Source organism: Haplochromis burtoni, unplaced genomic scaffold (assembly GCF_018398535.1).
Source record: "Haplochromis burtoni strain Fernald_Lab_line unplaced genomic scaffold, NCSU_Asbu1 Contig_86, whole genome shotgun sequence".
In the NCBI taxonomy this organism is placed as follows: domain Eukaryota; kingdom Metazoa; phylum Chordata; class Actinopteri; order Cichliformes; family Cichlidae; genus Haplochromis; species Haplochromis burtoni.
The window spans coordinates 1950184-1977151 of NW_024582447.1; the positions used below are offsets into that span (position 1 = coordinate 1950184).

Consider the following 26968-nt stretch of genomic DNA (forward strand, 5'->3'; position numbering starts at 1 on the left):
GATTTTTTAAAATTACATTATTATTGAATTAACAATAGCACAAATCAAAGTTTGTATTTTAAAAGCTATTTCAGCTGCATCATTCGAGACAACTCCCTTTCTCCCCCTATTTGTCGCACATGGTACTAACAAAAGGACAGAAAAAAACTGATTAATTCAACTGTATTATGGGTATTGTAGTCTTTGACGACCACAGCTCGGTGAACTCCCCATTTAAGGAACGACAAATACCATAATCCTTTGCGCATATAAAACAGATTGCGTCGGTTGCGACGTTTTGACAGCGGCAGTCAGTCAACCTATGACCCGCTGGTAGAAGCTGCAGTCAGCTTGTTACCGTCATCCTTTTTTCTTTGTTCACTTTCACACAACACCTAGTCGTCGTTGACGCTCTTAGAAGGATGTCCGACGGCGGGGGGACGGAGGAAAACTCCGGCACTATGGAGGTGTCGGCCGTTCAGACGGTGGCTGATACCTCGGTGCTGCAGAAGCACATTCGGAAGCTGGTACCGCTGCTCTTGGAAGATGGCGGAGAGGCCCCGGCCTCGCTGGAAACCGCCCTAGAAGAGAAAAGCTCCGTGGAGCAGATGAGAAAATTCCTGGCCGATCCCCAGATTCACACCATCCTGGTCGAGAGAAGCGCTCTGAAAGGTACGTCAGAGAACTCGACTAGCTCATAAATATGATTTTAATAGCAACACTGTTTGTTCACCCAGTTACTTTAGAATAAAGTCGGCGTCTTTGCAAATTAGCTTTTCTTGTTAACCACCTGCCAAATCGTTTGGAAACTCATCGTTAACTGCTGCTTTTACAACGATATTAACAGATGTCGCTAAAGCGGTCCATCTACTTACTAAGATAACTGCGCCACACTGGGTGGGGACGATAAAACAATCAATCACAACAATAAAAAAATGGAGCTGTATGTTGACGTAACTCCGTTATTTTTGTGTTCCTTCTGCATTTATATAAAGCTATTATATATGCATATCACGTTGACGCCTGGTGCACAAATAGCGAGACAGATACACAGTCATAATAAAAACATGAAGCATAATTATAGGAATTCAAAGAGAATGGCTCCTTTGTCATAGCTGCAAGTCATTTTATCATGTGAACCAGCTTGTGTCAATAAACACATTATTTTCAGTTTCCCCAGGCAAATTAATCCTCAGCTTCTGAGCTGCTTTCCTACTATATCTGTGCTGAATCTTGATCCTTTGATACCACACATGACCAGTCTTAGCCTGGAGGTTTTGGATTCCCAGCCCAAAGAGTCACTTACCCGGCCTATTCGCGGTTTTGCATTAATAATACTGATACTGCAATGCAGCCCACTCATCACTTGTAAGGGAGGGTGTGGACATGAATAGCTGCACCATCATCTGCTGCAGCACTTCTCATTGTGCACATCTATCTAGAGTCCAAATAGTTTAATTCTTTTTTAGCTGCATTGCAACTTCACTGGCCTTAAGGAGTCAATCATGCATGTCTTTAAATAGTTCGAAATAATGTAAAAATAAAAGCAGTCACATGCCCTACCTTATTGTACATTGGAAATGTAATAAAGCAAGACTATTTGCACTGTGGTGTCCTCATATTGACATTGACAAGGTATTAATGTGCTACTTTGACCTTGTTTTAGACCTAGTATGAAGAACCTGATGGACACATTCAATGATGGGTCATCTGTTTAGTTATTAAATTAATATATGTATTTGTTTCCTCACAGAGGAGGTCGGAGATGAAAGTGAGGAGGAGAAAGAGTGCATCACTTATAATGTTAACATTGACATCCACTATGGGATCAAGTCCAACAGGTAAATAATGCACTGGAAAAAGTAATACTGCATATGATCCTTCAGTTATTTAAATTCTGGCTATTCTGGATGAATACATTCACCTTTTCTTTACTCTGTAGCTTGGCTTTGATCAAGAGGACGGGCGTCATTGATGCAGACAAACCGATATCAACCCAGGTGCGAGTGCTGACTTTGAGCGAGGATTCTCCCTACGAGACGCTTCACTCTTTCATCAGCAATGCTGTCGCACCTTTCTTCAAGTCCTACATTCGTGAGTCTGGGAAAGCCGACAGGTAATGTTACTTTGCAAAGCCTTCCTTAAATAAACTAAATCCTGAACTTGCATTGAATTGTAATGGATGGAAATGTAATGGAAGGAAAAAACATTGTAACACTGTTATCTGTTACAACTTTCTAGAGATGGGGATAAAATGGCCCCCTCTGTCGAGAAGAAGATTGCTGAGCTGGAGATGGGCCTTCTCCACCTGCAGCAAAATATTGAGATTCCTGAAATCAGCCTGCTCATCCACCCCATCATCACAAATATCGCCAAGCAGTGCTATGAGCGTGGGGAGAAGCCCAAAGTCACTGACTTTGGCGACAAGGTGGAAGATCCTACTTTCCTGAACCAGCTGCAATCTGGAGTTAACCGCTGGATCAGGGAGATCCAAAAGGTAAGAGGAATTTCTATATATTTGTCCCAATTTAAAAGTCCATGATGGAAGTATATGGGCAGGGATAGCTCAGTAGGTAGAGTGGTGGCCCCATGATCGGAAGGTCGGGGGTTCGATTCCTCTGAACAGCTACCCTGAGGTACCCCTGAGCAAGGTACCGTCCCTACACACTGCTCCCCGGGCGCCCAATGGCTGCCCACTGCTTCACTGAGTGAATGGGTTAAATGCAGAGAGCGATTTTCCCCAAGGGGACCAATAAAGTACATCTTCTTCTTCAATAAAGTACATCTTCTTCTATATAACAAAGCAAAACCAGTCTTTGGAAAAGAAAAAAAAAAACCTCTCTAATAAAAAACCCTTGATTTATGGTTGCTATCATCATTGCTCGCGCCCTTCTAGGTGACTAAGCTCGATCGTGACCCGGCCTCGGGCACAGCCTTGCAGGAAATTAGTTTCTGGCTGAATCTGGAGAGAGCCCTTAACAGGATCCAAGAGAAGAGAGAGAGCCCAGAGGTTCTTCTCACTCTGGACATCCTGAAACACGGGAAACGTTTCCATGCTACTGTCAGTTTTGATACAGACACCGGTAAGTTATAACTTTGCTGTTTATACTTGGCTGGCTCAACACATGTTTGAATTAAGAGAAGCGCGAGTAAATGTTCACTTCTCCTCTACTTCTTCCTGCAGGTTTGAAACAGGCAGTGGAAACCGTCAATGACTACAATCCTCTGATGAAAGACTTCCCTCTTAATGACCTGCTTTCTGCCTCAGAGCTTGATAAGATCCGCCAGGCTCTAATGGCCATATTTACTCACCTGAAAAAGATCAGGAACACAAAGTATCCCATCCAGAGAGCACTACGCCTAGTAGAGGCCATCTCCAGGGACCTGAGCTCCCAGCTGCTCAAGGTGTTGGGTACTAGGAAGCTCATGCATGTAGCCTATGAGGAATTTGAAAAGGTTGGTGTGTTTTTTTTTGTCTCCAGCATAAAATAACACCCACAATTACACACAAACACACACACCTTAGCCACTCACAGTAGTGTACATTTTCCTGAATGCCCTTATGCTTGTCTGTGCAGGTGATGGTGGCTTGCTTCGAGGTGTTCCAGACTTGGGAGGATGAGTATGAGAAACTGCAGGTGCTTCTTAGGGACATTGTGAAGAGGAAGAGAGAGGAGAACCTGAAGATGGTGTGGCGTTTGAGCCCTGCTCATAGGAAACTTCAGTCCCGACTGGACCACATGAGGCGTTTCAGAAGGCAGCATGAGCAGCTGAGGGCTGTCATCGTCCGTGTGCTGAGGCCTCAGGTAAACCTTTAAATAGTGTTTTGTTTTTTTTGTTTTTAAATCACATCTTGACTAAGAGATTTAATGTTATTCTTCTGTTGTTGTTGTTTTTTTGTTTTTTTTAAGGTATCTGCAGTGCCTCAGCATGCCCCTGGAGAGACAGTTGAACCTCAAGATATGAAGGTGGCTGGAGTTCTCTTTGATGCTGCTGATGCCAATGCTATTGAGGAGGTCAACCTGGCATATGAGAATGTGAAAGAGGTTGATGGCCTGGATGTGTCCAAGGAGGGCACGGAGGCCTGGGAAGCCGCCATGAAACGTTATGATGAGCGCATTGACCGCGTGGAGACCCGTATCACGGCCCGCCTGCGTGATCAGCTGGGTACTGCCAAGAATGCCAATGAGATGTTCCGCATCTTCTCCCGCTTCAATGCTCTCTTCGTGCGCCCCCACATCCGTGGTGCCATCCGGGAGTATCAGACACAGCTCATCCAGCGTGTGAAAGATGACATCGAATCGCTGCACGACAAGTTCAAAGTGCAGTATCCTCAGAGCCAGGCCTGTAAGATGAGTCATGTCCGGGACCTGCCTCCGGTGTCTGGCTCCATCATCTGGGCCAAGCAGATAGACCGTCAGCTGACTGCGTACATGAAGAGGGTTGAAGATGTTCTGGGAAAAGGCTGGGAGAACCATGTGGAAGGGCTGAAGCTGAAGCAGGATGGAGATAGTTTCCGGGCTAAACTCAACACTCAAGAGATATTTGATGACTGGGCCCGGAAGGTATTTTATTCAACACCGATTCAGACATTTGGAAGAATATTAGATTGTAATTCTTACATATTGCTTCCTTTGTTTTGGGCTAATTGCAAATTCGAAATATTTGTTATCCCTTTCTTTTCTAAATCAGGTTCAGCAGCGTAACCTTGGTGTGTCTGGTCGGATCTTCACCATTGAAAGTACCCGGGCCCGTGGAAGGGGAGGAAACATGCTTAAGCTTAAAGTCAACTTTCTTCCTGAGATCATCACCCTCTCCAAAGAGGTCCGCAACCTCAAGTGGCTGAGTTTCCGTGTTCCTTTGGCCATTGTCAACAAGGCCCACCAAGCTAATCAGCTGTACCCATTTGCCATCTCATTGATCGAGAGCGTTCGCACCTACGAGCGTACTTGTGAGAAAGTAGAGGAGCGGTCCTCCATCTCCCTGCTGGTTGCTGGACTTAAGAAAGAGGTTCAGGTTCTCATAACTGAGGGCATTACTCTCGTCTGGGAGTCTTACAAGCTGGATCCCTATGTTCAGAGACTAGCTGAGACGGTCTTCAACTTCCAGGAGAAGGTCTGTGTGAAATAGATGTTACAGATATGCACGAACACAGACTCCAAACTGTCATTTAACTTTTAAATGACAAGTTGTATCAAACAATTTTGTCTTATTGTTTTTCAGGTGGACGACCTCTTACTGATTGAAGAGAAGATTGACTTGGAGGTTCGTTCTCTGGAGACCTGCATGTTTGACCACAAGACCTTCTCCGACATCCTGAACCGTGTGCAGAAAGCTGTGGATGACCTTAACCTCCATTCTTATTCCAATTTGCCCATCTGGGTCAACAAGCTTGACATTGAGGTCTGTACTGAAAGTTACATATTGTTCTGTAACGAATATAAAGTAATAGAAATACTTGGAATGTTTTGGTGTATAGTTGAACCTTTGTTTTGTTTTATAGGCTGCTTGTTGCTATGTTATTAAAATGGATGTTCTTTTAGATTGAGCGTATCCTGGGAGTGCGTCTTCAGGCTGGTCTTAAGGCTTGGACTCAGGTCCTCCGTGGCCAGGTAGAAGACAAAGCTGATGTGGACATGGACACAGAGGCTCCACAAGTCAGCCACAAACCAGGAGGGGAGCCCAAAATCAAGGTGAGAGTTGTGAAGTGGTACTGTGTTGCTTTGTCACGCTTTTCAAATGTTGATACACTTCTTTTAACATCTTGGAAAACCATGAACATCTAAGCACAGCTTGCTGTTTTATTATTATTTCTTTATTCTTAGAATGTGGTCCATGAGCTGAGGATCACTAACCAGGTGATCTACTTGAACCCACCAATTGAAGACTGTCGCTACAAGCTCTACCAGGAGATGTTTGCTTGGAAGATGGTTATACTTTCTCTGCCCAGGATCCAGAGTCAGAGATACCAGGTAGCCATCTTAAAACAGTTGTTGTTTGCACTGGTGAATATCTGGTGTAGGTGATCATGTAGTGTAAAACCACTTTTTAGACAAAATGTCTTTATTTTACTCAGGCAGGAATGATATTTGATGGTTTGGCCTATTGTACTTTGTACTGTTTTTATTTAAGCCACTCTGTCCCTCCTTGTTAGGTGGGTGTTCACTACGAGCTTTCAGAGGAGGAAAAGTTCTACCGTAATGCCCTCACAAGGATGCCTGATGGACCTGCGGCCTTAGAGGAGGCCTACAATGCTGTGGAAGACATCGTCAATGAGGTGGAGCAGTATGTTAAGGTAAGGGGCACCTATTTTAAAATAAAACATTACTTTACAAATTGATAGCTATTGATTATTTATTTTTTTTATTGTTTGTCTTTAGCTTTTATGACTCTTCGGACATACAGGATATACATTTGTGGTTATTTCACTGTTTATATGCTTTATTTTTGTTACTGCTGTTCAGGTTTGGCTGCAGTACCAGTGCTTGTGGGACATGCAAGCTGAAAACATTTACAACCGTCTTGGTGAAGACCTCACAAAGTGGCAAGCCCTGCTGGTCCAGATCCGCAAAGCTAGGGGAACCTTTGACAATGCTGAGACTCGAAAAGAGTTTGGACCAGTGGTCATCGACTATGGCAAGGTAGTAATGACTGATGGTTCGCAGTGTTGTGTTTAAGTAGGAGGAGGAAAAATACATTTCCACATTAAAATTTCCCTTATTTGTTTTGTGCAGTTGTATTTTTGACAATCCAGAACCCCCATGTGTTGGCTATACATTAAATTTTCATATTTCTATCTGATAACAGGTCCAGTCTAAGGTGAACTTGAAGTATGACTCCTGGCACAAGGAGGTTCTCAGCAAGTTTGGTCAGATGCTGGGACAGAACATGCAGGACTTCCACGCTCAGATCTCCAAGGTAACGTATGGTTTTACCAACATAGTTGGATGGATCACTTTCACACAGGGTAATAGTTATTCAGGACAGATGACTCATGCTTTGCTGTTCCTCATCAGTCCCGTCAAGATCTCGAACAACATTCTGTGGACACGGCTAGTACTTCAGATGCTGTCAACTTCATAACATATGTCCAGACTCTGAAGCGAAAGATCAAACAGTTTGAGAAAAATGTGGATGTAAGTACTCCAAACTATGTTTTTTGTTTTTAAAATCGGTTAAATTAAAATCATTTTCTAATCACAATCTCCCTCCTTTTTACCCGTAGTTATTCCGTAACGGACAGCGTTTGCTGGAGAAGCAGAGATTTCAGTTCCCTCCTTCTTGGCTCTACATTGACAACATTGAAGGCGAATGGGGTGCGTTCAGTGACATAATGAAGCGCAAGGACACCGCTATCCAGCAGCAGGTGGCCAACCTGCAGATGAAGATTGTCCAAGAGGACAAAGCTGTGGAAAACCGCACCACTGACTTGCTTAATGACTGGGAGAAGACCAAACCAGTTGCTGTAAGAAATATTTATCTTAATAAATTTAGTTTTCTATTTATAGCACATTTAATGCTAGATGTAGTTAATATTTTTAGATGCATAACTTCATGATGCCTTAGTTATAAAGAAATGGCAGATAAATTTGACTTACATTTTTTTTTTTTTTTTAAATGTCTGATCTGTTCCCTTAGGGTAACCTGCGTCCTGAAGAGGCCCTTCAGTCTCTGACCATCTATGAAGGCAACTTTGGTCGTCTGAAGGTTGAAAGGGAGAAGTGTGCCCGTGCCAAAGAGGCCCTGGAGCTTACTGATACTGGTCTGCTCAGTGGCAGTGAGGAGAGAGTGCAGGTAATGCCAGCGCACATTTACATAAATGGTTAAATTACAAAATGAGAAATGTAAAATTCATTCATTATGTTTTCTGGCTGCATTTCATTATCCATAAACTAAAAATTAAACCATTAACTGAACATTTTGAACCATTTCTGTCTTTGTGGTGACCTGTAGGTGGCGCTGGAGGAGCTGCATGACCTGAAAGAGGTGTGGTCTGAACTGTCGAAGATCTGGGAGCAGATTGACCAAATGAAAGAGCAGCCATGGGTTTCTGTACAACCACGCAAGGTACCAAAAGCAGAGCAAACATTTAGATTAAATCCCTGTGCCGTTCTGTATGATCCTTAAATTCTTCACAGAATATAACATTAGTTGATTTATTTGTACATGTAGCTCCGTCAGAGTCTTGATGCACTTCTGAACCAGCTGAAGAACTTCCAAGCAAGGCTGAGGCAGTATGCTTCATACGAGTACGTACAGAGGATGCTTAAAGGTTACTTGAAGGTCAGTAAACTAGTTTCACTCAAACTAATCAAAAGTTCTAACTTACACGACAAATTTACATTTTACATTTCCTGTGGTTTCCTTTTCACTCCAGGTCAACATGTTGGTGATTGAGCTTAAATCAGAGGCTCTGAAGGACCGCCACTGGAAGCAGCTGATGAAGCGCTTGCATGTGAACTGGGTCCTGTCAGAGCTGACTCTTGGACAGATTTGGGATGTGGATTTGCAGAAGAATGAGATGGTGGTGAAGGATGTTCTTCTGGTAGCCCAGGGAGAAATGGCTTTGGAGGAGTTCCTGAAACAGGTAAAGAAGATTTGCAAGAGATGGGCAGTTATAGCCTACATCATTAGAAATAGCTCTGTGGTTTGTTATGCTATAATTGTACTTATGCTTCTTTTGGTTTTCAGATCCGTGAAGTGTGGAACTCCTACGAGCTCGACCTGGTGAACTACCAGAACAAGTGCCGTCTGATTAGAGGTTGGGATGACCTCTTCAACAAGGTCAAAGAACATATCAACAGTGTGTCCGCCATGAAGTTGTCTCCTTACTACAAGGTAAACAGAACTATACGTTTAGTTTATTAAGGTGGCAGTTGAGCTTTTTTTTTTTTTTTCCTTTATATTTCAGCCAGTCAGGATGGCATACATCAGTACCGTGTTTTTCTTTCCGTTTTCTCCCAGGTGTTTGAAGAAGATGCCCTGAGCTGGGAAGACAAGCTGAATCGAATCATGGCTCTGTTTGATGTCTGGATTGATGTACAGCGTCGCTGGGTCTATCTGGAAGGTATCTTTACAGGCAGTGCTGACATCAAACATCTTCTGCCTGTAGAAACTCAGAGATTCCAGAGGTAAGTCTTTCTAAATGCTGCCAAATCGTGTCAGCATTTTAAAAATATTAAAAAAAATATAAGTAAAAAAAAATATAAGTAAACTTTAAGAATCATAACCTGATTTATTTGGCGCACTCATGTTTAGTCCCCATTTCCTTCCATAAAAATATTTTCTACTAACTTCTTGTGTAATCTGTCTCTGTCTTTTTCCAGTATCAGCACTGAGTTCTTGGCACTGATGAAGAAGGTGACAAAGTCTCCTCTGGTGATGGATGTCCTGAACATACAGGGAGTGCAGAGGTCCCTGGAGCGACTGGCTGATCTTCTTGGAAAAATCCAGAAAGCCCTTGGCGAATACCTGGAGAGAGAAAGATCCTCATTCCCCAGGTATGAAGGGCATACTAAAGCTGAGCAAACAGAAGGAGGAATGTGTAACATGTCTTCAAATGTATTTTAAAAGTGAAAGAGTGTATCGGATATTTTGAATGCATTTATTAATACAATGATTTGATCAATTACTTTCTTGTTGGCAGGTTCTACTTTGTGGGAGACGAGGACCTGCTTGAGATAATTGGCAACAGCAAGAACGTGGCCAAACTCCAGAAGCACTTCAAAAAGATGTTTGCTGGTGTCTCCAGCATCCTCCTCAATGAGGACAACACTGAGGTGCTGGGAATCTCATCACGTGAGGGTGAAGAGATTATCTACAAGACACCAGTCTCCATCACAGAGCACCCGAAGATAAATGAGTGGCTGACACTGGTGGAGAAGGAGATGAGGGTGACCTTGGCCAAACTGCTGGCAGAGTCTGTCACAGAGGTCACTACTTTTAACAAGGGCACAGCCATTGACCTGAGCCAATACATCAACTGGATTGATCGCTACCAGGTTGGGATTTAAATAATTAATTCCATACTGTTTTAATTTCGATACACTCTTGAAATCTGGAACTGTGTTAATGTCGCCTTATCTTTATTCTCGTTTCACAGGCCCAGCTGGTGGTCCTGTCCGCCCAGATTGCCTGGTCTGAGAACATCGAGTCTGCCTTGACCACCATCTCTGGTGGTGGGGACATGACGCCACTGCAGGGAGTTCTGTCGAATGTGGAAGCCACACTCAACGTGTTGGCTGACACTGTGCTGATGGAGCAGCCTCCAATCCGCAGGAGGAAACTGGAGCACCTGGTGAGTTTGAACTTCTTTTTTTTTTTTGTGATATTTGTGAAAAATTGTTGTTGGATAAAAATTGTCTAAAATCCATTTCACTCTCCATTCTTAGATCACAGAGCTGGTGCACCAGCGTGATGTAACCAGGACTCTGATCAAGAACAAGATCGACAACCCCAAGTCCTTTGAGTGGCTCAGCCAGATGCGCTTCTACTTTGATCCCAAGCAGACAGATGTCCTGCAGCAGCTGTCCATTCAGATGGCTAATGCCAAGTTCAACTATGGCTTTGAGTACCTGGGTGTCCAGGACAAGCTTGTTCAGACCCCACTGACTGACCGTTGCTATCTCACCATGACCCAGGCCCTGGAGGCTCGCCTTGGTGGATCTCCATTTGGTATGGAACTACTATTTAACTTTTTGTTTTACAACATGGCAAAGAGGGAAACAACCCCCCAACCTTGACTGAATTTGTCCTTTATCTAGGTCCTGCTGGCACTGGGAAGACTGAATCAGTGAAAGCCCTCGGTCACCAGCTTGGACGCTTTGTCCTGGTCTTCAACTGTGATGAGACTTTTGACTTCCAGGTAAATTTATCATTTTAGCAATTTTATAACAGGACACCAGCATACCACCAGAGATTAAACACTGTGCTCCGTTATTGCTTATTAATTCAGTGACCATTTTTCGTTTTCTTCTTCAGGCAATGGGCCGTATCTTCGTGGGTCTGTGCCAGGTAGGAGCCTGGGGCTGCTTCGATGAGTTCAACCGTCTGGAAGAGAGAATGCTGTCGGCCGTCTCCCAGCAGGTCCAGTACATCCAGGTCGCCTTGAGGGAGCACAGCAACCCCAACAGAGACAGAAGTATGCATAGTATTTGTGAAAGATGGCTGTCCTTTTAACGAGAAATATCCAGACTTAGACATTTGTGAGAATAAAACTCAGCAAAGCAAATATTCTTCAACACTTCATGCTGCTGAGGAAAAATATCACCAGAATATGCCACTATATTCATCACCAGTGATTAGGTTTTTCCAGGGGAGTGTATTATAAGTAAGTCTTTTTTTTCCTTCTTTTTCCTTTTGGTCACTTTCCTAGGCGTACCTGTCACTACAGAGCTCCTGAACAAGCAGGTCAAGGTGAGCCCAGACATGGCCATCTTCATCACCATGAACCCTGGCTATGCTGGCCGTTCCAACCTGCCTGACAATCTGAAGAAGCTCTTCCGTAGCTTGGCCATGACCAAGCCTGACCGCCAGCTCATTGCACAGGTCATGCTCTACTCTCAAGGTTTCCGAACAGCTGAGACCCTTGCCAAAAAGATTGTGCCCTTCTTCAAGTATGTATTGTTTTAGTTAGTAACTTTGACAGGACTTTAAGTCAGAGGTATGACAACTTAATCTTTTGCTTCTTTAAAGACTGTGCGACGAGCAGCTCTCCTCCCAGAGCCATTACGACTTCGGTCTCCGAGCACTCAAGAGCGTGCTGATCAGTGCTGGCAATGTCAAGCGTGAGCGAATCCAGAAAATCAAGAGAGAGAAGCTTGAGCGTGGAGAGGATGTTGATGAGAATGAGATTGCAGAGAACCTTCCAGAACAGGAGGTATGTAAAGTAGACTCTTGGACATGGAGGTCATGTTTATTCAGGGCAGAGTTTTTGCAAGTATAACAAACTTATTTTAGAAAATGAGTTGTTTTATTCAGTCTGTCTGACTTTTTTTTTTTTTTTTTTTTTTTTTTTTGTATTGTTTTAGATCCTGATCCAGAGTGTGTGTGAGACCATGGTTCCCAAGCTGGTGGCAGAAGACATCCCTCTGCTGTTCAGCCTGCTGTCGGACGTCTTCCCTGGAGTTCAGTACCATAGGGGAGAGATGACTGCTCTGAGGGAGGAGCTGAAGAAGGTCTGCGGAGAGATGTACCTCACTTATGGAGATGGGGACGATGTAGGCAGCATGTGGGTAGAGAAGGTATGAAGCTGAATGGAACTGATATACTTTAGTTCAATGGGCTTTAAACATTTTCCTGTTATAAGATTCACATATACTGACATTTAACTTGTCGTTCAACCTTTTCCAGGTGCTCCAGCTGTACCAGATCACACAGATCAACCACGGTTTGATGATGGTGGGACCTTCAGGAAGTGGGAAGACCATGGCATGGAGGGTGCTGCTCAAGGCCCTGGAAAGGTTGGAGGGTGTGGAGGGCGTGGCCCACATTATCGATCCCAAGGCAATCAGCAAAGACCACCTGTACGGAACCCTGGACCCCAACACTCGTGAATGGACTGATGGCTTGTTCACACACATCCTCAGGAAGTGAGTTCTGTAATAATTGAGTAATTACACATCTTCCAAGCTAGTCTAATTGTTGTAATTAATTTCTTTTTAATCTTTAAATGAACAATTTCTTTCAATTTCAGGATCATTGACAATGTCCGAGGTGAACTACAGAAGCGTCAGTGGATCATCTTTGATGGCGACGTTGACCCAGAGTGGGTTGAAAATCTGAACTCTGTTCTGGATGACAACAAGCTGCTCACCCTGCCCAATGGAGAGCGTCTCAGCTTGCCACCAAATGTAAGAGCATGGCAGTTTATACACAAATTTCTTTTTCTCTTTTCCTGGAGACTTCATTAAGTATTCAACCCAAATTATTCTTTTTCTGTCCAGGTGCGTGTGATGTTTGAAGTGCAGGATCTGAAGTATGCCACCCTAGCCACTGTGTCCCGGTGTGGTATGGTCTGGTTCAGTGAGGATGTTCTCAGCACTGACATGATCTTCAACAACTTCCTGGCTCGCATTCGCAGCATCCCATTGGACGAGGGAGAGGATGAAGCTCAGCGGAAGAGGAAAGGCACAGAGGATGAGGACGAGGCTGCTTCACCAATGCTGCAGGTAAATCTAGAGAAGAACACATGCTGTATTTAAAAACAAACAAATAAAAAACACTCTAATGCTGTCCCCACTTTCTGCTTTAAACTAGATCCAGCGAGATGCTGCATCGGTCCTTCAGCCGTACTTTACTTCCACTGGCCTCGTGATCAAGGCCTTGGAGCATGCCTCGAAGATGGAACACATCATGGATTTCACCCGCATGCGATGTTTGGGCTCATTGTTCTCAATGTTGCACCAGGCCTGCCGTAATGTGGCTCTGTACAACAACAACCACCCTGACTTCCCCATGCCCATTGATCAGCTGGAGAAGTACATGCAGGTAATGTTCTCCTTTTTCTTGCTCTGTAATGAAAGAAGTATAAATGCTGAGGTGTTGCATCAACATGATTACTGTGCTTTCCTAAAACTAATTGTTTTCATGGAATTTCTTTGCAGAGGTATTTGATCTACGCTGTGCTCTGGTCCTTCTCTGGTGATGGAAGGTTGAAGATGAGGGCAGAGCTTGGGGAGTATATCCGTCGCATCACCACTGTGCCACTTCCCACTGCACCCAATGTTCCCATCATTGATTATGAGGTACATCCTTTCTTTGTCAAAGAGTTGCTGCTGCTATTAATTTCCTATATGCACTTTTTTAGAGATTAATTATTATGTTTTTATTTGTGTTTAGGTGTGCATCTCAGGGGAGTGGCAATCCTGGCAGGGCAAAGTGCCCCAGATTGAAGTGGAAACCCACAAGGTGGCATCCCCAGATGTTGTTGTTCCTACCCTGGACACTGTTCGCCATGAAGCTTTGCTTTACACATGGCTGGCCGAGCACAAACCACTGGTGCTGTGTGGACCACCTGGCTCTGGAAAGACCATGACCCTGTTCAGTGCCCTCAGGGCTTTGCCTGATATGGAGGTACTGGACTATGAAATCATTTTCACGTTAATTGCCTGATCTTTGAAATATTCACAATCAGTTCTAATCAGATATTGGCATTATTGTTGTAACTAAGCTGTTCCCATCTAATAGCTAAAATGTCTACTGCTGCTTTCTACCAGGTTGTTGGTTTGAACTTCTCCAGTGCCACCACCCCAGAACTGCTGCTGAAGACGTTTGACCACTACTGCGAGTACCGGCGGACTCCAAATGGTGTGGTCCTCGCCCCTGTCCAGCTGGGGAAGTGGCTGGTGTTGTTCTGCGACGAGATCAATCTGCCAGACATGGACAAGTACGGCACACAGAGAGTTATCTCTTTCATCAGACAGGTATGACAAAATGATTCTGTGTTAAGCCCTTTGTACTTTTAAGTATGTCTAAGCACTTTATTTAAGTCATTGCTGCATCAAATTGGGATCCTATGTCTGTGCAGATGGTGGAACACGGAGGCTTCTACCGCACCTCAGACCAGACTTGGGTCAAACTGGAGAGGATTCAATTTGTTGGAGCCTGTAATCCTCCCACTGACCCTGGCAGAAAGCCTCTCACACACAGGTACAGCTCTCAGACTGAACATCTGATTAGAACTGTAGTATAATTAATGTTTAATGCAAAAGGCAGGCTCTAACAATGGTCATATTACCACATAATCTTTCTAGGTTCCTGCGTCACGTCCCTGTGGTGTATGTGGACTATCCAGGCCCAGCCTCCCTTACCCAGATTTATGGAACCTTTAACCGTGCCATGCTGCGCCTTATTCCCTCTCTGCGAACCTACGCTGAACCTCTTACAGCCGCTATGGTTGAGTTCTACACCATGTCTCAGGTAAAGATGATTACATTTCTCTTAATATGCATGTTTTATTGGAGACTTTTTTTTTCCATATAAATAAAAATATTGAATATTATTCTTTTTTCCACTTCAGGAGCGCTTCACCCAGGACACACAACCCCACTACATCTACTCTCCCAGAGAGATGACCCGCTGGGTGAGGGGTATCTTCGAGGCCCTGCGGCCACTTGAGACTCTTCCTGTAGAAGGGCTCATCCGCATCTGGGCCCACGAAGCCCTTCGTCTCTTCCAGGATAGGTGGGTGCTCACTGATGTGAAGCTAGTTGTGCTTGCTCTGCATCAGCTATAAAGTGTAACATTTTTGATAGTAACGTTTAAAATGTGATCATATCTGATTGTGTCATTCAGGCTTGTAGGTGATGAAGAGAGAAGGTGGACAGATGAAAACATTGACACGGTCGCTCTCAAACACTTCCCCAACATTGATAAGGAGAAGGCTCTCAACAGGCCTATCCTCTACAGTAACTGGCTCTCCAAGGTACATATGTGGCCATATGTACTCAAATATGATGGCCAAACTCTGATCCTGCTGCTGTTAAGTTACTAAAGAGTTGTAAGAATTGACTTCATCATTAATGGCTCTAGTAAGAATTTTACTGAGTTTGTGTTTTTGTGTATGTAGGATTACATCCCAGTGGAACAGGAGGAACTGAGAGACTACGTGAAGGCCCGTCTGAAGGTCTTCTATGAGGAGGAGCTGGATGTTCCTCTGGTGCTCTTTAATGAGGTTCTGGACCACGTCCTCAGAATTGACCGGTGAGTAAAGGTTTCTGAGCGTTGTCATCTCAGTGTTACTTTAATTATAAATGACAAAAATAAATATTAATTTTGGATTACATTTTTAAAATCTTTATTCTTTGTTAGAATCTTCCGTCAGCCTCAGGGACATCTACTGTTAATTGGTGTGAGTGGAGCAGGAAAGACCACGCTGTCCCGCTTTGTAGCCTGGATGAACGGATTGAGCGTCTACCAGATTAAGGTAGATACAAGTGATTTGTAGTCATAGAACATTTCCCTGCCTTTTGCATGGATTGTTGAGCGTGTTTTTGTGTTTTCAGGTACACAGGAAATACACTGGGGAGGACTTTGATGAAGACCTGCGCACTGTGCTGCGTCGCTCTGGTTGTAAGAACGAGAAGATCGCCTTCATCATGGATGAGTCCAATGTGCTGGATTCTGGTTTCCTTGAGAGAATGAACACACTTCTGGCCAATGGAGAGGTAACTTACAGCTAGTTTCTTATTTGTGGTGCTTTATTCATTTGAGTGTAAAGACAACACCGCCCCTAGTTTTCTGAGGTTAATGTATGTCCATTGTTTTCTGGCTTTTATTGTGTTAATGTTACCCTTCTTTTTTTTCTTCCTTTTTTTTTTAATAGGTTCCTGGGCTGTTTGAGGGAGATGAGTATGCCACCTTGATGACTCAGTGTAAGGAAGGAGCCCAGAAAGAGGGTCTGATGCTTGACACACATGAGGAGCTGTACAAGTGGTTCACCAGCCAGGTTATCAGAAACCTTCACGTGGTTTTCACCATGAACCCCTCATCAGAGGGCCTGAAGGACAGAGCTGCCACATCTCCTGCCCTGTTCAACAGGTACAGACACTTAGAGTGGATGATTGAAATAAATGTGAGGAAAAAGAAAACTGCACTGAGTTTCCGTGTTTACTGAAAACATTCCTCTGCGTCAGGTGTGTGTTGAACTGGTTTGGAGACTGGTCCACAGAGGCCCTATATCAGGTGGGTAAGGAGTTCACCAGCAAGATGGATCTGGAGAAGCCCAACTACAAAGTGCCAGACTACATGCCCATCGTCTACGACAAACTGCCCCAGCCACCATCTCACCGAGAAGCTATCGTCAATGGCTGTGTGTTTGTACATCAGACACTTCATCAGGTAGAGCTGTTTCCAGCAAATGAGCTACTTTATTGTTATTTCAACAGCAGTTGCAAATTTGCAAACGTTCTTAGATACAAATGTTTGTAAAATTTTCTGAGACGTACATAAATAATACTTTTAACTTCTTTCAGGCAAACAACCGTCTGGCCAAGCGTGGCGGTCACACAATGGCCATTACTCCTCGTCACTACCTTGACTTCATCAATCAGTATGCCAACCTGTTCAATGAGAAACGCAGCGAGTTGGAGGAGCAGCAGATGCACCTCAACGTTGGTCTCCGCAAGATCAAGGAGACTGTGGATCAGGTGAAGTAGCCCTTTCGTTTCATGAAATCTTAAAAAGCCATCAGATTAGTTTCCCCAATGAAAATTTTGTCAGCTTGTTAGAAGTGCTTGTGTTTGTCTCCTTTCACAGGTGGAGGAACTTCGTCGTGACCTGAGAATTAAGAGCCAGGAGTTGGAGGCAAAGAATGCTGCTGCCAATGACAAGCTGAAGAAGATGGTGAAAGACCAGCAGGAGGCCGAGAAGAAAAAGGTAGGAAGGCTGAACTTTGAAATGACTAGTTTTTAAAGGCTTTAGACATTGTTGCTTAGGCCTGCAATTACGTGTTTAAGTGTTTAAGATTTTAATTTATTTACTCTGTCATTGTGATTCAAGGTGATGAGCCAGGAGATTCAGGAAGCTGTGTACAAGCAGCAGGAGGTGATTAAGGACAAACAGCTGAGTGTCAAACAGGATTTGGACCAAGTGGAGCCAGCTGTTATTGAGGCTCAGAATGGTACAGTGATTCTTGTTCATTTATTCATCAGTGTCTTTAAAAAAAAAAAAAATTAATTTAAGATTATTCTTTCAGTCATTTGATGTCATAAAACCAGCAAAACCAGTACAACAGCACTTGGATTGTTATGTAGATTTTGTTAACATCTTCTGCTTACATCCTCCCATCATCATGCCCCCTTCCCTCATCATAAAACCTCATCCTTGCTCACCTGATGTTGATAGCTGTTAAGTCCATTAAGAAGCAGCACCTGGTGGAGGTGCGTTCCATGGCCAATCCACCCGCAGCGGTGAAGCTTGCTCTGGAGTCTATTTGTTTGCTCCTGGGAGAGAGCACAACGGACTGGAAGCAGATCCGTTCCATCATCATGAGGGAGAACTTCATCCCCACCATTGTTAACTTCTCTGCTGAAGAGATCAGGTGACATGAGAGAATCTTTGTTTATAATTGTTTACTAAAAATTTCCCCTTCTGTCTCCCTCTCTCCCCCTCCATGTTTTTCTGTCTTTGCCCCCCTGAACCTCTTTCCAAATTCTTCCCCCCCCAAACACTACTATTTGTATCTTGCAAACACATTCCTCCTTTCACTTAACTAGCCGTGAGTTCTATTAAGCGGCAGCACCTAGTAGAAGTACGGGCTATGACCAACCCCCCAGCTGCAGTCAAACTGGCCCTGGAGTCTATCTGCCTTATGCTGGGCGAGGAGACCAATGACTGGAAAAAAATCAGACAAGTTATTATCAGGGATAATTTCATCAGCAGCATAGTCAACTTTTCCTCTGAGGAAATGAGGTATATGTGTCAGTGTGTTTTGTTTTTGTTTTCTAATGGAAGCACAAATGCCATTTAATCAGTACAAGTGGCACCTGTGATTAGCAATCAGTGTTAATCTACTGGAACAAAGTGTAATCGGCTGGTTTTAAATCTAAGAATAAGCTGATGGTAAAAACTACTGTGCTTGTGATTTCTTGCAGCCAGAAATTGGTAGAAATTGTTCCCATCCCCACCTCCAAACCCAATTCAAAATAATCCTCCACACTGTTCCACAAGTTTGATTTTCTCAATGATTATTGACTGCACAGAGTGCTGCTGTATTGTAACTCCTTGGACTATTTCAACTATTTCCAGCGACTCCATCCGTGAGAAGATGAAGAAGAACTATCTCTCCAACCCAAGCTACAACTATGACCAAGTGAATAGGGCATCATTGGCCTGTGGACCCATGGTGAAATGGGCGATTGCTCAGGTAGAGAAGCCTGAACAATATGAAAATAAGGACTATAACTGGGTAATGAGGGTTTTCGTCTAATGTACACGTCTACCACTCCTCTAGCTTAATTATGCTGACATGCTGAAGCGAGTGGAGCCTCTGCGTAATGAGCTGCAGAAGCTTGAGGATGATGCCACGGACAATAAGACGAAGGCAGAAGAGGTGGAGCAGATGATCAGAGACTTGGAGGCCAGCATTGCTCGGTACAAGGAGGAATACGCTGTCCTTATCTCTGAGGCCCAGGCCATCAAGGCTGATCTGGCAGCAGTCGAGGCAAAGGTAATTGTCCATAAAACATGCCTGGTTCTGTTCAGATCATCTGTTCAGGACTAAACTGAAGTTTCTTGGAGGAAAAAAAAAATCTCATTTATTATGTTCTTTACTCCCAGGTGAACCGCAGCACAGCCCTGCTGAAGAGTCTGTCAGCAGAGAGAGACCGCTGGGAGAAGACCAGTGAGACGTTCAAGAACCAGATGTCCACCATCGCAGGCGACTGTCTGCTTTCTGCAGCATTCATCACGTATGCCGGCTACTTTGAACAACAGATGAGGCAGAATCTGTTCACTACATGGTCTCATCACCTGCAGCAGGCCAACATTCAGGTATTTCCTACTCCAGTCCACATGTCCAGTCATTTTTGATCAACACGTCTCCAAATGTCAGCCTCATTGTGATTACTAATATAAGCCATAGTCACCAGCAAGAGTGCTGTCAATAGATCAAATTTCAAGGTGCTCACTGACTTGATTTTCTCCTGCAGTTCCGCACAGATATTGCTAGAACTGAGTACCTGTCCAATGCAGATGAGAGGCTCCGCTGGCAAGCAAACTCTCTCCCAGCTGATGACCTCTGTACTGAAAATGCCATCATGCTCAAACGGTTCAACAGGTCCGCAAACCTCACCTATCTCCTTTAGGCTGTGTGTTCAGTTGAACTTACTTCTAAACATCTTTGATCTTTCTTTATCTCTTATTAGGTACCCACTAATAATCGATCCATCAGGCCAAGCCACAGAGTTCATCATGAATGAGTACAAAGACCGCAAGATCACAAGAACCAGCTTCCTGGATGATGCCTTTAGGAAGAACTTGGAGAGTGCTCTGCGTTTTGGAAACCCACTGCTGGTTCAGGTAAGAGCTACCTTCTCCAACTGCCAGTGTTTTCCTTGTGTGCTTGCTGCTTGATAATTTTCTTAAAGCTGCCATAATCAAAGGACTAGTTTGTTTAGAGTTGGGGGGGGGGTAATAAAAAAAACAACTTGGAAAATAGATTTTAATCTCAAGGGAGATTAAATTTGAAATATTTATTTCCAAAGGACGTAGAAAGCTACGACCCCATCCTAAACCCAGTGCTGAACAGAGAGGTCCGCAGGACTGGAGGGCGTGTTCTCATCACCCTTGGAGACCAGGACATTGATCTGTCACCTTCGTTTGTCATCTTCCTCTCTACCCGAGACCCAACGGTAAGGGCACTGTTTATTGTATCAGTATTGATCAACTAACATTGTTATTTGCTTTGTTTAAAAAGTACAAAACAAAACAGTTATACAAAAGTGTTTATCTGCATTGTTATGGTCTCTTGTGTCTGCAGGTTGAGTTCCCACCAGACTTGTGCTCTCGTGTTACCTTTGTCAACTTCACTGTGACACGCAGCAGCCTTCAGAGCCAGTGTCTCAACGAGGTCCTAAAGGCTGAGAGACCTGACGTGGATGAGAAACGCTCAGACCTCCTTAAACTGCAGGGTGAGACAGAAACATTGAGATTCTGTGATAAAATGATAAGACACAGGTGGTGGGAAAAGAGATTGGTGAAATTTTAATGATTCAGCTCTTATATTATGACTGTCTTTCAGGCGAGTTCCAGCTGCGTCTTCGTCAGCTGGAGAAATCTCTGCTGCAGGCCCTCAATGAGGTTAAGGGTCGCATCCTTGATGATGACACCATCATCACCACACTGGAGAATCTGAAGAAGGAGGCAGCTGAGGTGACTAGGAAGGTGGAGGAGACTGATATCATCATGGCTGAGGTGGAGGCCGTGTCACAGCAGTACCTGTCTCTGTCCTCTGCCTGCAGCAGCATCTACTTTACTATGGAGGCTCTGAACCAGGTCTGGGCACATCTCATTTGCTCTTTAAACTAGTACTGTTGGTAGTATTGTCTTCTTTTCTCAAAATTGCTGTAACATTAATGCACACAGAGATAGGAACTCAGAATTAAACTGAGCAAATGTTCTCCCTTCAGATGCACTTCCTCTACCAGTACTCTCTTCACTTCTTCTTGGATACGTATCACACAGTGCTGTATGAGAACGCCAACCTCAAGAACATTAGTGATCATTCACAGAGGCTTGCTGTCATCACCAAGGATCTTTTCCAGGTTTATAACATAACTCCTATGAATAAGGGTTGTTTTGGGGGGGGTGAATGTAACAGTCATGGGCTTTATATGTGATTTGTGTGGCATTAGGTGGCGTTCAACAGGGTTGCCAGAGGTATGCTGCACCAGGACCACATTACATTTGCCATGCTGCTGGCTAAGATCAGCATAAAGGGCATGACCAGGTAAGAGAACACCTGAGTTACACTAATGGAGCACAAGCAGTCATGGCATACTGCGTGAAGCACCGTTACTTATTTATTTTCTCCTTTTTTCCAGTGAGCTGCCATATGATCCAGAGTTCCAGCACTTCTTACGTGGTAAGGAGATCGTACTGACAGGCACACCACTTCCCAAGGTGAAAGGTCTGACCGCTGAGCAGAGTGAGGCCATGGTTCGACTCAGCCGCCTGCCAGCTTTCAAAGACTTGGTTGAAAAAGTCGAGGCTGACGAGGTGAGTAATGGTAGGCCGATGGGTAGTTTGTAGTTTGACTCTTAGAAACTCTATTAGTAATCATTTGTTTTGCTTGTTACTTCAGCAATTCTTCATGTGGATTGAGAGCAACACTCCAGAGCTGGCTGTTCCATACCTGTGGTCAGAGGAGAAGCAGTCCAGTGAGTATATACATTGTGTACAAACATTAAGGCCAAGCAAAAAACAAAACAAACTACAGTGTATATATTTGTATAAGTCATATGTGCCTGAACTGTCCATTATATGTTCAGCTACCATTGGCCAAGCTCTGCACCAGCTCCTGCTGATTCAGGCCTTCCGTCCCGACCGTCTCCTGGCCATGTCACACATTTTCGTATCAAAGGTGCTGGGAGACACATTCATGAGCATCATTGAGCAGCCTCTTGATCTAGCTAATATCATCGACAGTGAGGTAATGATCACTTATTTATTTCAGATCAATGACCTTCCCATTGTCACTCTTGCTGATAATTCTTATTTTTTTGTGTCTGTAGGTGAAGCCCAGCACTCCAGTGCTGATGTGTTCTGTGCCAGGTTATGATGCCAGTGGGCTTGTCAGAGATCTGGCTGCTGAGCAGAACAAACAAATCACCTCAATTTCTATCGGTAAGAAGGAAATAAATGTAACTTTTGGTTTACCAGTAATGTAGATCAAGCGCTTAATGAGACATTTTGAGGATATTGTAAATAACTGCTTACTGATGTTTTCCACAGGTTCTGCTGAAGGTTTCAATAAGGCTGACAGAGACATCAATACTGCTGTCAAGTCTGGCAGGTGACTAATGTGGTTTCTTTGTGTTTGTGAGACTGTACAGTTTGTGTTCTTGTACTGATATCCTGACTGTTCCTCGTCCTGCAGGTGGGTGATGCTGGAGAACGTCCATCTGGCCCCTGGGTGGCTGATGCAGCTGGAGAAAAAACTTCACTCTATGCAGCCTCATGCCAGCTTCAGGCTGTTCCTCACAATGGAGATCAACCCCAAGGTATATTACATCATTCATTAGATTTGTCATTTAGACTTGGATTAATTCATTGTCAGTTTTCACTACTTCCTGTTTTTCATGCCGCTGTGTTTTACCACCAGGTGCCAGTGAATCTGCTTCGTGCTGGCCGTATCTTTGTGTTTGAGCCTCCTCCCGGCGTCAAGGCTAACATGTTGAGAACTTTCAGCAGCATCCCAGTGGCTCGCATGTGCAAGGTAACATAATGGACACACACAAATGTGAAGAATAAACGATCAGTGCTGTCCAAACATTCTCCATGTAAATCATGTTGTCCCATATCCACGCAGGCCCCCAACGAACGTGCGCGTCTCTACTTCCTGCTTGCTTGGTTCCATGCGGTCATCCAGGAGCGCCTGCGTTACGCACCACTGGGCTGGTCCAAGAAATACGAGTTTGGAGAGTCTGACCTCCGTTCTGCTTGTGACACGGTTGACACCTGGCTGGATGACACTGCTAAGGTTGGAGAATTAACACTTTAAATGTTTTCTAGTTTTTGTATGACTAATCCTTTCCTCCTTGTAGCTGTTGCCTAAATCTATTAGATAATGGTCAGTTTTAAATATTATGACCTTGCTCCACTCCAATCGTTACACTCATGCACACACAGGGTCGTCAGAACATCGCTCCAGACAAGATCCCCTGGGCAGCTCTGAAAACCTTGATGGCCCAGTCAATCTATGGAGGTCGGATCGACAACGAGTTTGACCAGCGGCTGCTCAACACCTTCCTGGACCGCATCTTCACCAAGGGAAGCTTTGACAGCGAGTTCAAACTGGCTCTCAAAGTTGACGGACACAAGGACATCAAGATGCCTGATGGCATTCGGTCAGTATCTGATAAGTTTTTAGCTTTTGTTGTTCTCTGATAAACATTCTCTGTTAAGCTTCTGATCATTTTGATTTGTTACAGACGTGAGGAGTTCATGCATTGGGTGGAGATGCTTCCTGACACTCAGACGCCATCTTGGCTCGGATTACCGAGCAATGCAGAGAAGGTCCTGCTTACCACACAGGGTATGCTGCTGTTGCTGTTACTGAACGACAGCTTGTTTTTCGTCTGTGTTCCATTTATACTTAACCAGTTGAGATTGAATATTCTCACTGGGTAGCTCATTAACCAACTCTCTCTCTATTCTAGTGTCATAACTCGTACTTTGGCAGGCTGTCGCCGTACAGTGAGAGGTCGAAATCTTAGATTTAGTTGTTTTTTGCGTCTACTTTGGACAGAACACTGTGTGTCGGGTGTCAAAAAACATGTTAAAAACATTCCTTTTCCTCATCTCTCATCCTTCCATCAGTTCTCTCCCCTCTTTATCAGTTAGTTTTTAGAAGCAACCTTCTGTAGCATAGCTATAATGTGCAGCGTAGCTGTAGTCATAGCCATTTTACTTTAAAAGGTTTTCTTCCCAAAGGATGGGTGTGGGTCTCCTCACCCTTCAGCAGCTGTATTTCACAGCCATCATGTTGCTTTGCTTAGATGTTATCTTGTCCCACCTGCAGATTAGGATTTCAAACATCCTACCATGCCTGCTTCCCATCCTTTCACTCCCCCTCTCTGACCTCCACAGTCATGGCTGCCAAAGCATCCATCCCTTGAGCACATGGTCCAGTCTCCCCTTCCTTCATCCCCACTCCACCACAAACTTTCTCCCTTAAAACCCGCCCCTTTTATTATTTATTTATTTTTTGGGGTTGTGCTGATTTCTTTTACAGATCCAGTCATTCAGAAATGTGGATCGTTATCCACTTGGCAATTTCGTTTAAGGTTACATGTGTTGGAATTATTGCCTGAAGCCTTGTGTATTTTGTCTGACCCAGTGTAGTCCTATTTTTATTTTTTTTTATTTTTGATAAAACAAACCCTTTAACCCATCCTTGAGGTAAGGTGTTTGTTTCTTTTCTGTGATTAATTTCTTCTCCCCTTCCTACATCCCACCATGGCCTTGTCTTCCACCTCCCTCCTTTCCCAATCACTCCCTCTGCCGGGCTGCGCAGGCACTGACATGATGGGTAAGATGCTGAAAATGCAGATGTTGGAGGATGAGGATGACCTTGCCTACGAGACTGAGAAGAAGGAGCGCACTTCATCCACATCTGACACCCAGCCAGCCTGGATGAGGACCCTCCACACCACCGCCTGCAACTGGCTGCAGCTCATGCCGCAAACGGTTAATCCTCTCAAACGCACAGTGGAGAACATCAAGGTAATGACAGAGAATAGAGGACTGGCAAGCAGGCTTGTGCTGACAATATCCTTCTTTCATTTATAACCAAGGAATTGTTTCACCGTCGGGTGATTTTCAATCTTTGTGCCTGAAATGTGAGGTAATCGGGTATAACGGACTTTAAAAAGTTTGATTTTCAGTAAATGAACAATTTTTCTTTTTCAGTTTCACCAAAGCACATCTGTCTGGCTTCTAATTTATGGTTTTGTTTTGGCATTAATATTATCTTTGTCCAAATACCAGGACCCCCTGTTCAGGTTCTTTGAGCGTGAAGTGAAAATGGGAGGTAAGATGCTTCAGGAGGTCCGTCAGGATCTGTCCGACGTGGTACAAGTGTGCGAGGGCAAGAAGAAGCAGACCAACTACCTGCGAACACTCATCAGTGACCTTGTCAAAGGTTCTTCACTCAGACTATTTGATGTACTTTAATGAATTTGTTTATTTGTTTGAATACTTTATATACCTGTGGTTTACACCTGTCTGTTCAGGAATCCTCCCTCGCAGCTGGTGTCGGTACACAGTCCCCGTCTCCATGACTGTAATCCAGTGGGTGTCAGACTTCAGTGAACGTATCAAACAGCTGCAGCAGATCTCCCAGGCAGCTGCCAGCGGGGGTGCAAAGGAACTGAAGGTACTGTTTGTGCACACATTCAAACAAGCTTTGGTTCTTAAATAGTTTGGTTAAAAATGAAAACAAAATGTGTTTTCATTTTCTTTTTATTTCTACTCCCTTGTCTCTTCCTCTCATCATTTCCAGAACATCCATGTGTGCTTGGGCAGCCTGTTTGTGCCAGAGGCTTACATTACCGCCACCCGCCAGTATGTGGCACAGGCAAACAGCTGGTCCCTGGAAGAGCTGTGTCTCGAGGTTAACGTCACCACTGCTCAGGGCGCCTCACTGGATGCCTGCAGCTTCGGCATCAAAGGTTAGACTTAACACATATCATCTGATCTAGTTGGCGGCAAAAGCACTGCACAAATCAGATAACAATGCGGCCTTTAGACTGAACAGACAGCGTTGTAATTAAATCATATCCATATGAATTTAACATGTTTTTTTTGTTTGTTTGTTTAATCTGGACTGAAGTCTAACCTAAAAAAGTGTTCGCAGGACTCTAAAACATGCTACTAACTGTATTTGTGGTCTAATGTAGCGAGTTGTTAAGACATGAATTTCTTTTCCTCATTCCAATCTTGCTTGCTGCACCCTCAGGTCTGAAGCTTCAGGGAGCTACTTGTGCCAACAACAAGCTGTCTCTGTCCACCTCCATCTCCACTGAGCTGCCTCTCACTCAGCTCCGCTGGATCAAGCAGAGTAATGCTGAGAAGAGACACATGGTAACCCCCCTCCCCCCCTCCCCAAAAAAAAAAAAAAACCCAGCCCCATTGGGATCTAAAAAGCTAGATTTTGAAATATAGCTATGGAGATGTCCTTCTCACCTTTTGTGTTTTCCTTTCGCTGCAGGTCACTCTACCCGTGTACCTGAACTTCACCCGGTCTGACCTAATCTTCACCGTCGACTTCGACATCGCCACCAAGGAAGATCCTCACAGCTTCTACGAGCGTGGAGTTGCCATCCTGTGCACAGAGTAATTGAAACAAGAAGCTTCCTCACTTTAAGTCTTGATTATAATCAAACCACATTTAATCACTTACATTCATTACCCCATAATAGTTGTAGTAGAGATGTTTGTGGAACTGCAGTGAACATGTAACAGTTCTTAGTGTTCTTAGAAAGTGTTTTGGAAGGTTGAGACGTTGTCTGATTAATGAAAAGAAAATGAAATTTGGAAAGGAAAGTTGGAAAAAAGATGTTTTAATGGAAGAACCAGCACGTTGTTGTATTTAGATGGAATAAAGCTCATTGGAATGAACTGCTTGGTCTTTGTGTTTTAATTAATGTCGTGCATGGTTGTTGCTATGGAGCTCTTTTCTTCTTAGGAGCCTGTTCAGACTGGGAAGTATTCTAAAGGAAATGTTTAAGTGAATCACACACACATGCCAAAGGAAACATCAGTGACA

At 44.1% G+C, this 26968-nt stretch overlaps 1 protein-coding gene across 2 annotated transcripts; it reads left to right on the plus strand.

Annotated features, from left to right (window-relative positions):
• Positions 1-258: 258 nt before the first annotated feature.
• dync1h1 (dynein, cytoplasmic 1, heavy chain 1) lies at positions 259-26820 on the plus strand. Of its 2 annotated transcripts, none has more exons than XM_005925623.2 (78): positions 259-651; positions 1733-1820; positions 1922-2095; positions 2221-2476; positions 2876-3062; positions 3164-3435; positions 3558-3785; positions 3891-4544; positions 4672-5094; positions 5203-5382; positions 5523-5672; positions 5805-5951; positions 6134-6274; positions 6444-6620; positions 6787-6897; positions 6996-7115; positions 7205-7444; positions 7618-7773; positions 7933-8046; positions 8152-8262; positions 8357-8566; positions 8671-8817; positions 8944-9110; positions 9306-9479; positions 9626-9980; positions 10082-10276; positions 10371-10653; positions 10743-10843; positions 10960-11119; positions 11354-11594; positions 11674-11857; positions 12009-12221; positions 12331-12569; positions 12674-12830; positions 12924-13148; positions 13237-13467; positions 13584-13724; positions 13819-14052; positions 14196-14402; positions 14507-14628; positions 14733-14898; positions 14999-15162; positions 15274-15403; positions 15548-15681; positions 15790-15904; positions 15984-16145; positions 16304-16518; positions 16614-16818; positions 16953-17126; positions 17236-17355; positions 17479-17599; positions 17824-18019; positions 18727-18844; positions 18932-19147; positions 19258-19470; positions 19629-19756; positions 19845-19998; positions 20184-20330; positions 20459-20609; positions 20720-20973; positions 21108-21242; positions 21333-21427; positions 21522-21696; positions 21782-21857; positions 21969-22129; positions 22212-22323; positions 22432-22492; positions 22577-22700; positions 22802-22915; positions 23009-23179; positions 23329-23546; positions 23631-23734; positions 24716-24924; positions 25189-25342; positions 25434-25576; positions 25703-25871; positions 26159-26283; positions 26411-26820. In XM_005925623.2, the coding sequence occupies exons 1-78, from the start codon at positions 402-404 to the stop codon at positions 26537-26539; spliced, it is 13923 nt and encodes a 4640-aa protein (XP_005925685.1). In that variant the 5' UTR covers positions 259-401; the 3' UTR covers positions 26540-26820. The 2 variants fall into 2 exon arrangements, with proteins under 2 accessions (XP_005925685.1, XP_005925686.1); XM_005925624.2 differs by lacking the exon at positions 17824-18019 and adding an exon at positions 18195-18390.
• The last annotated feature ends 148 nt before the right edge of the window (positions 26821-26968 follow it).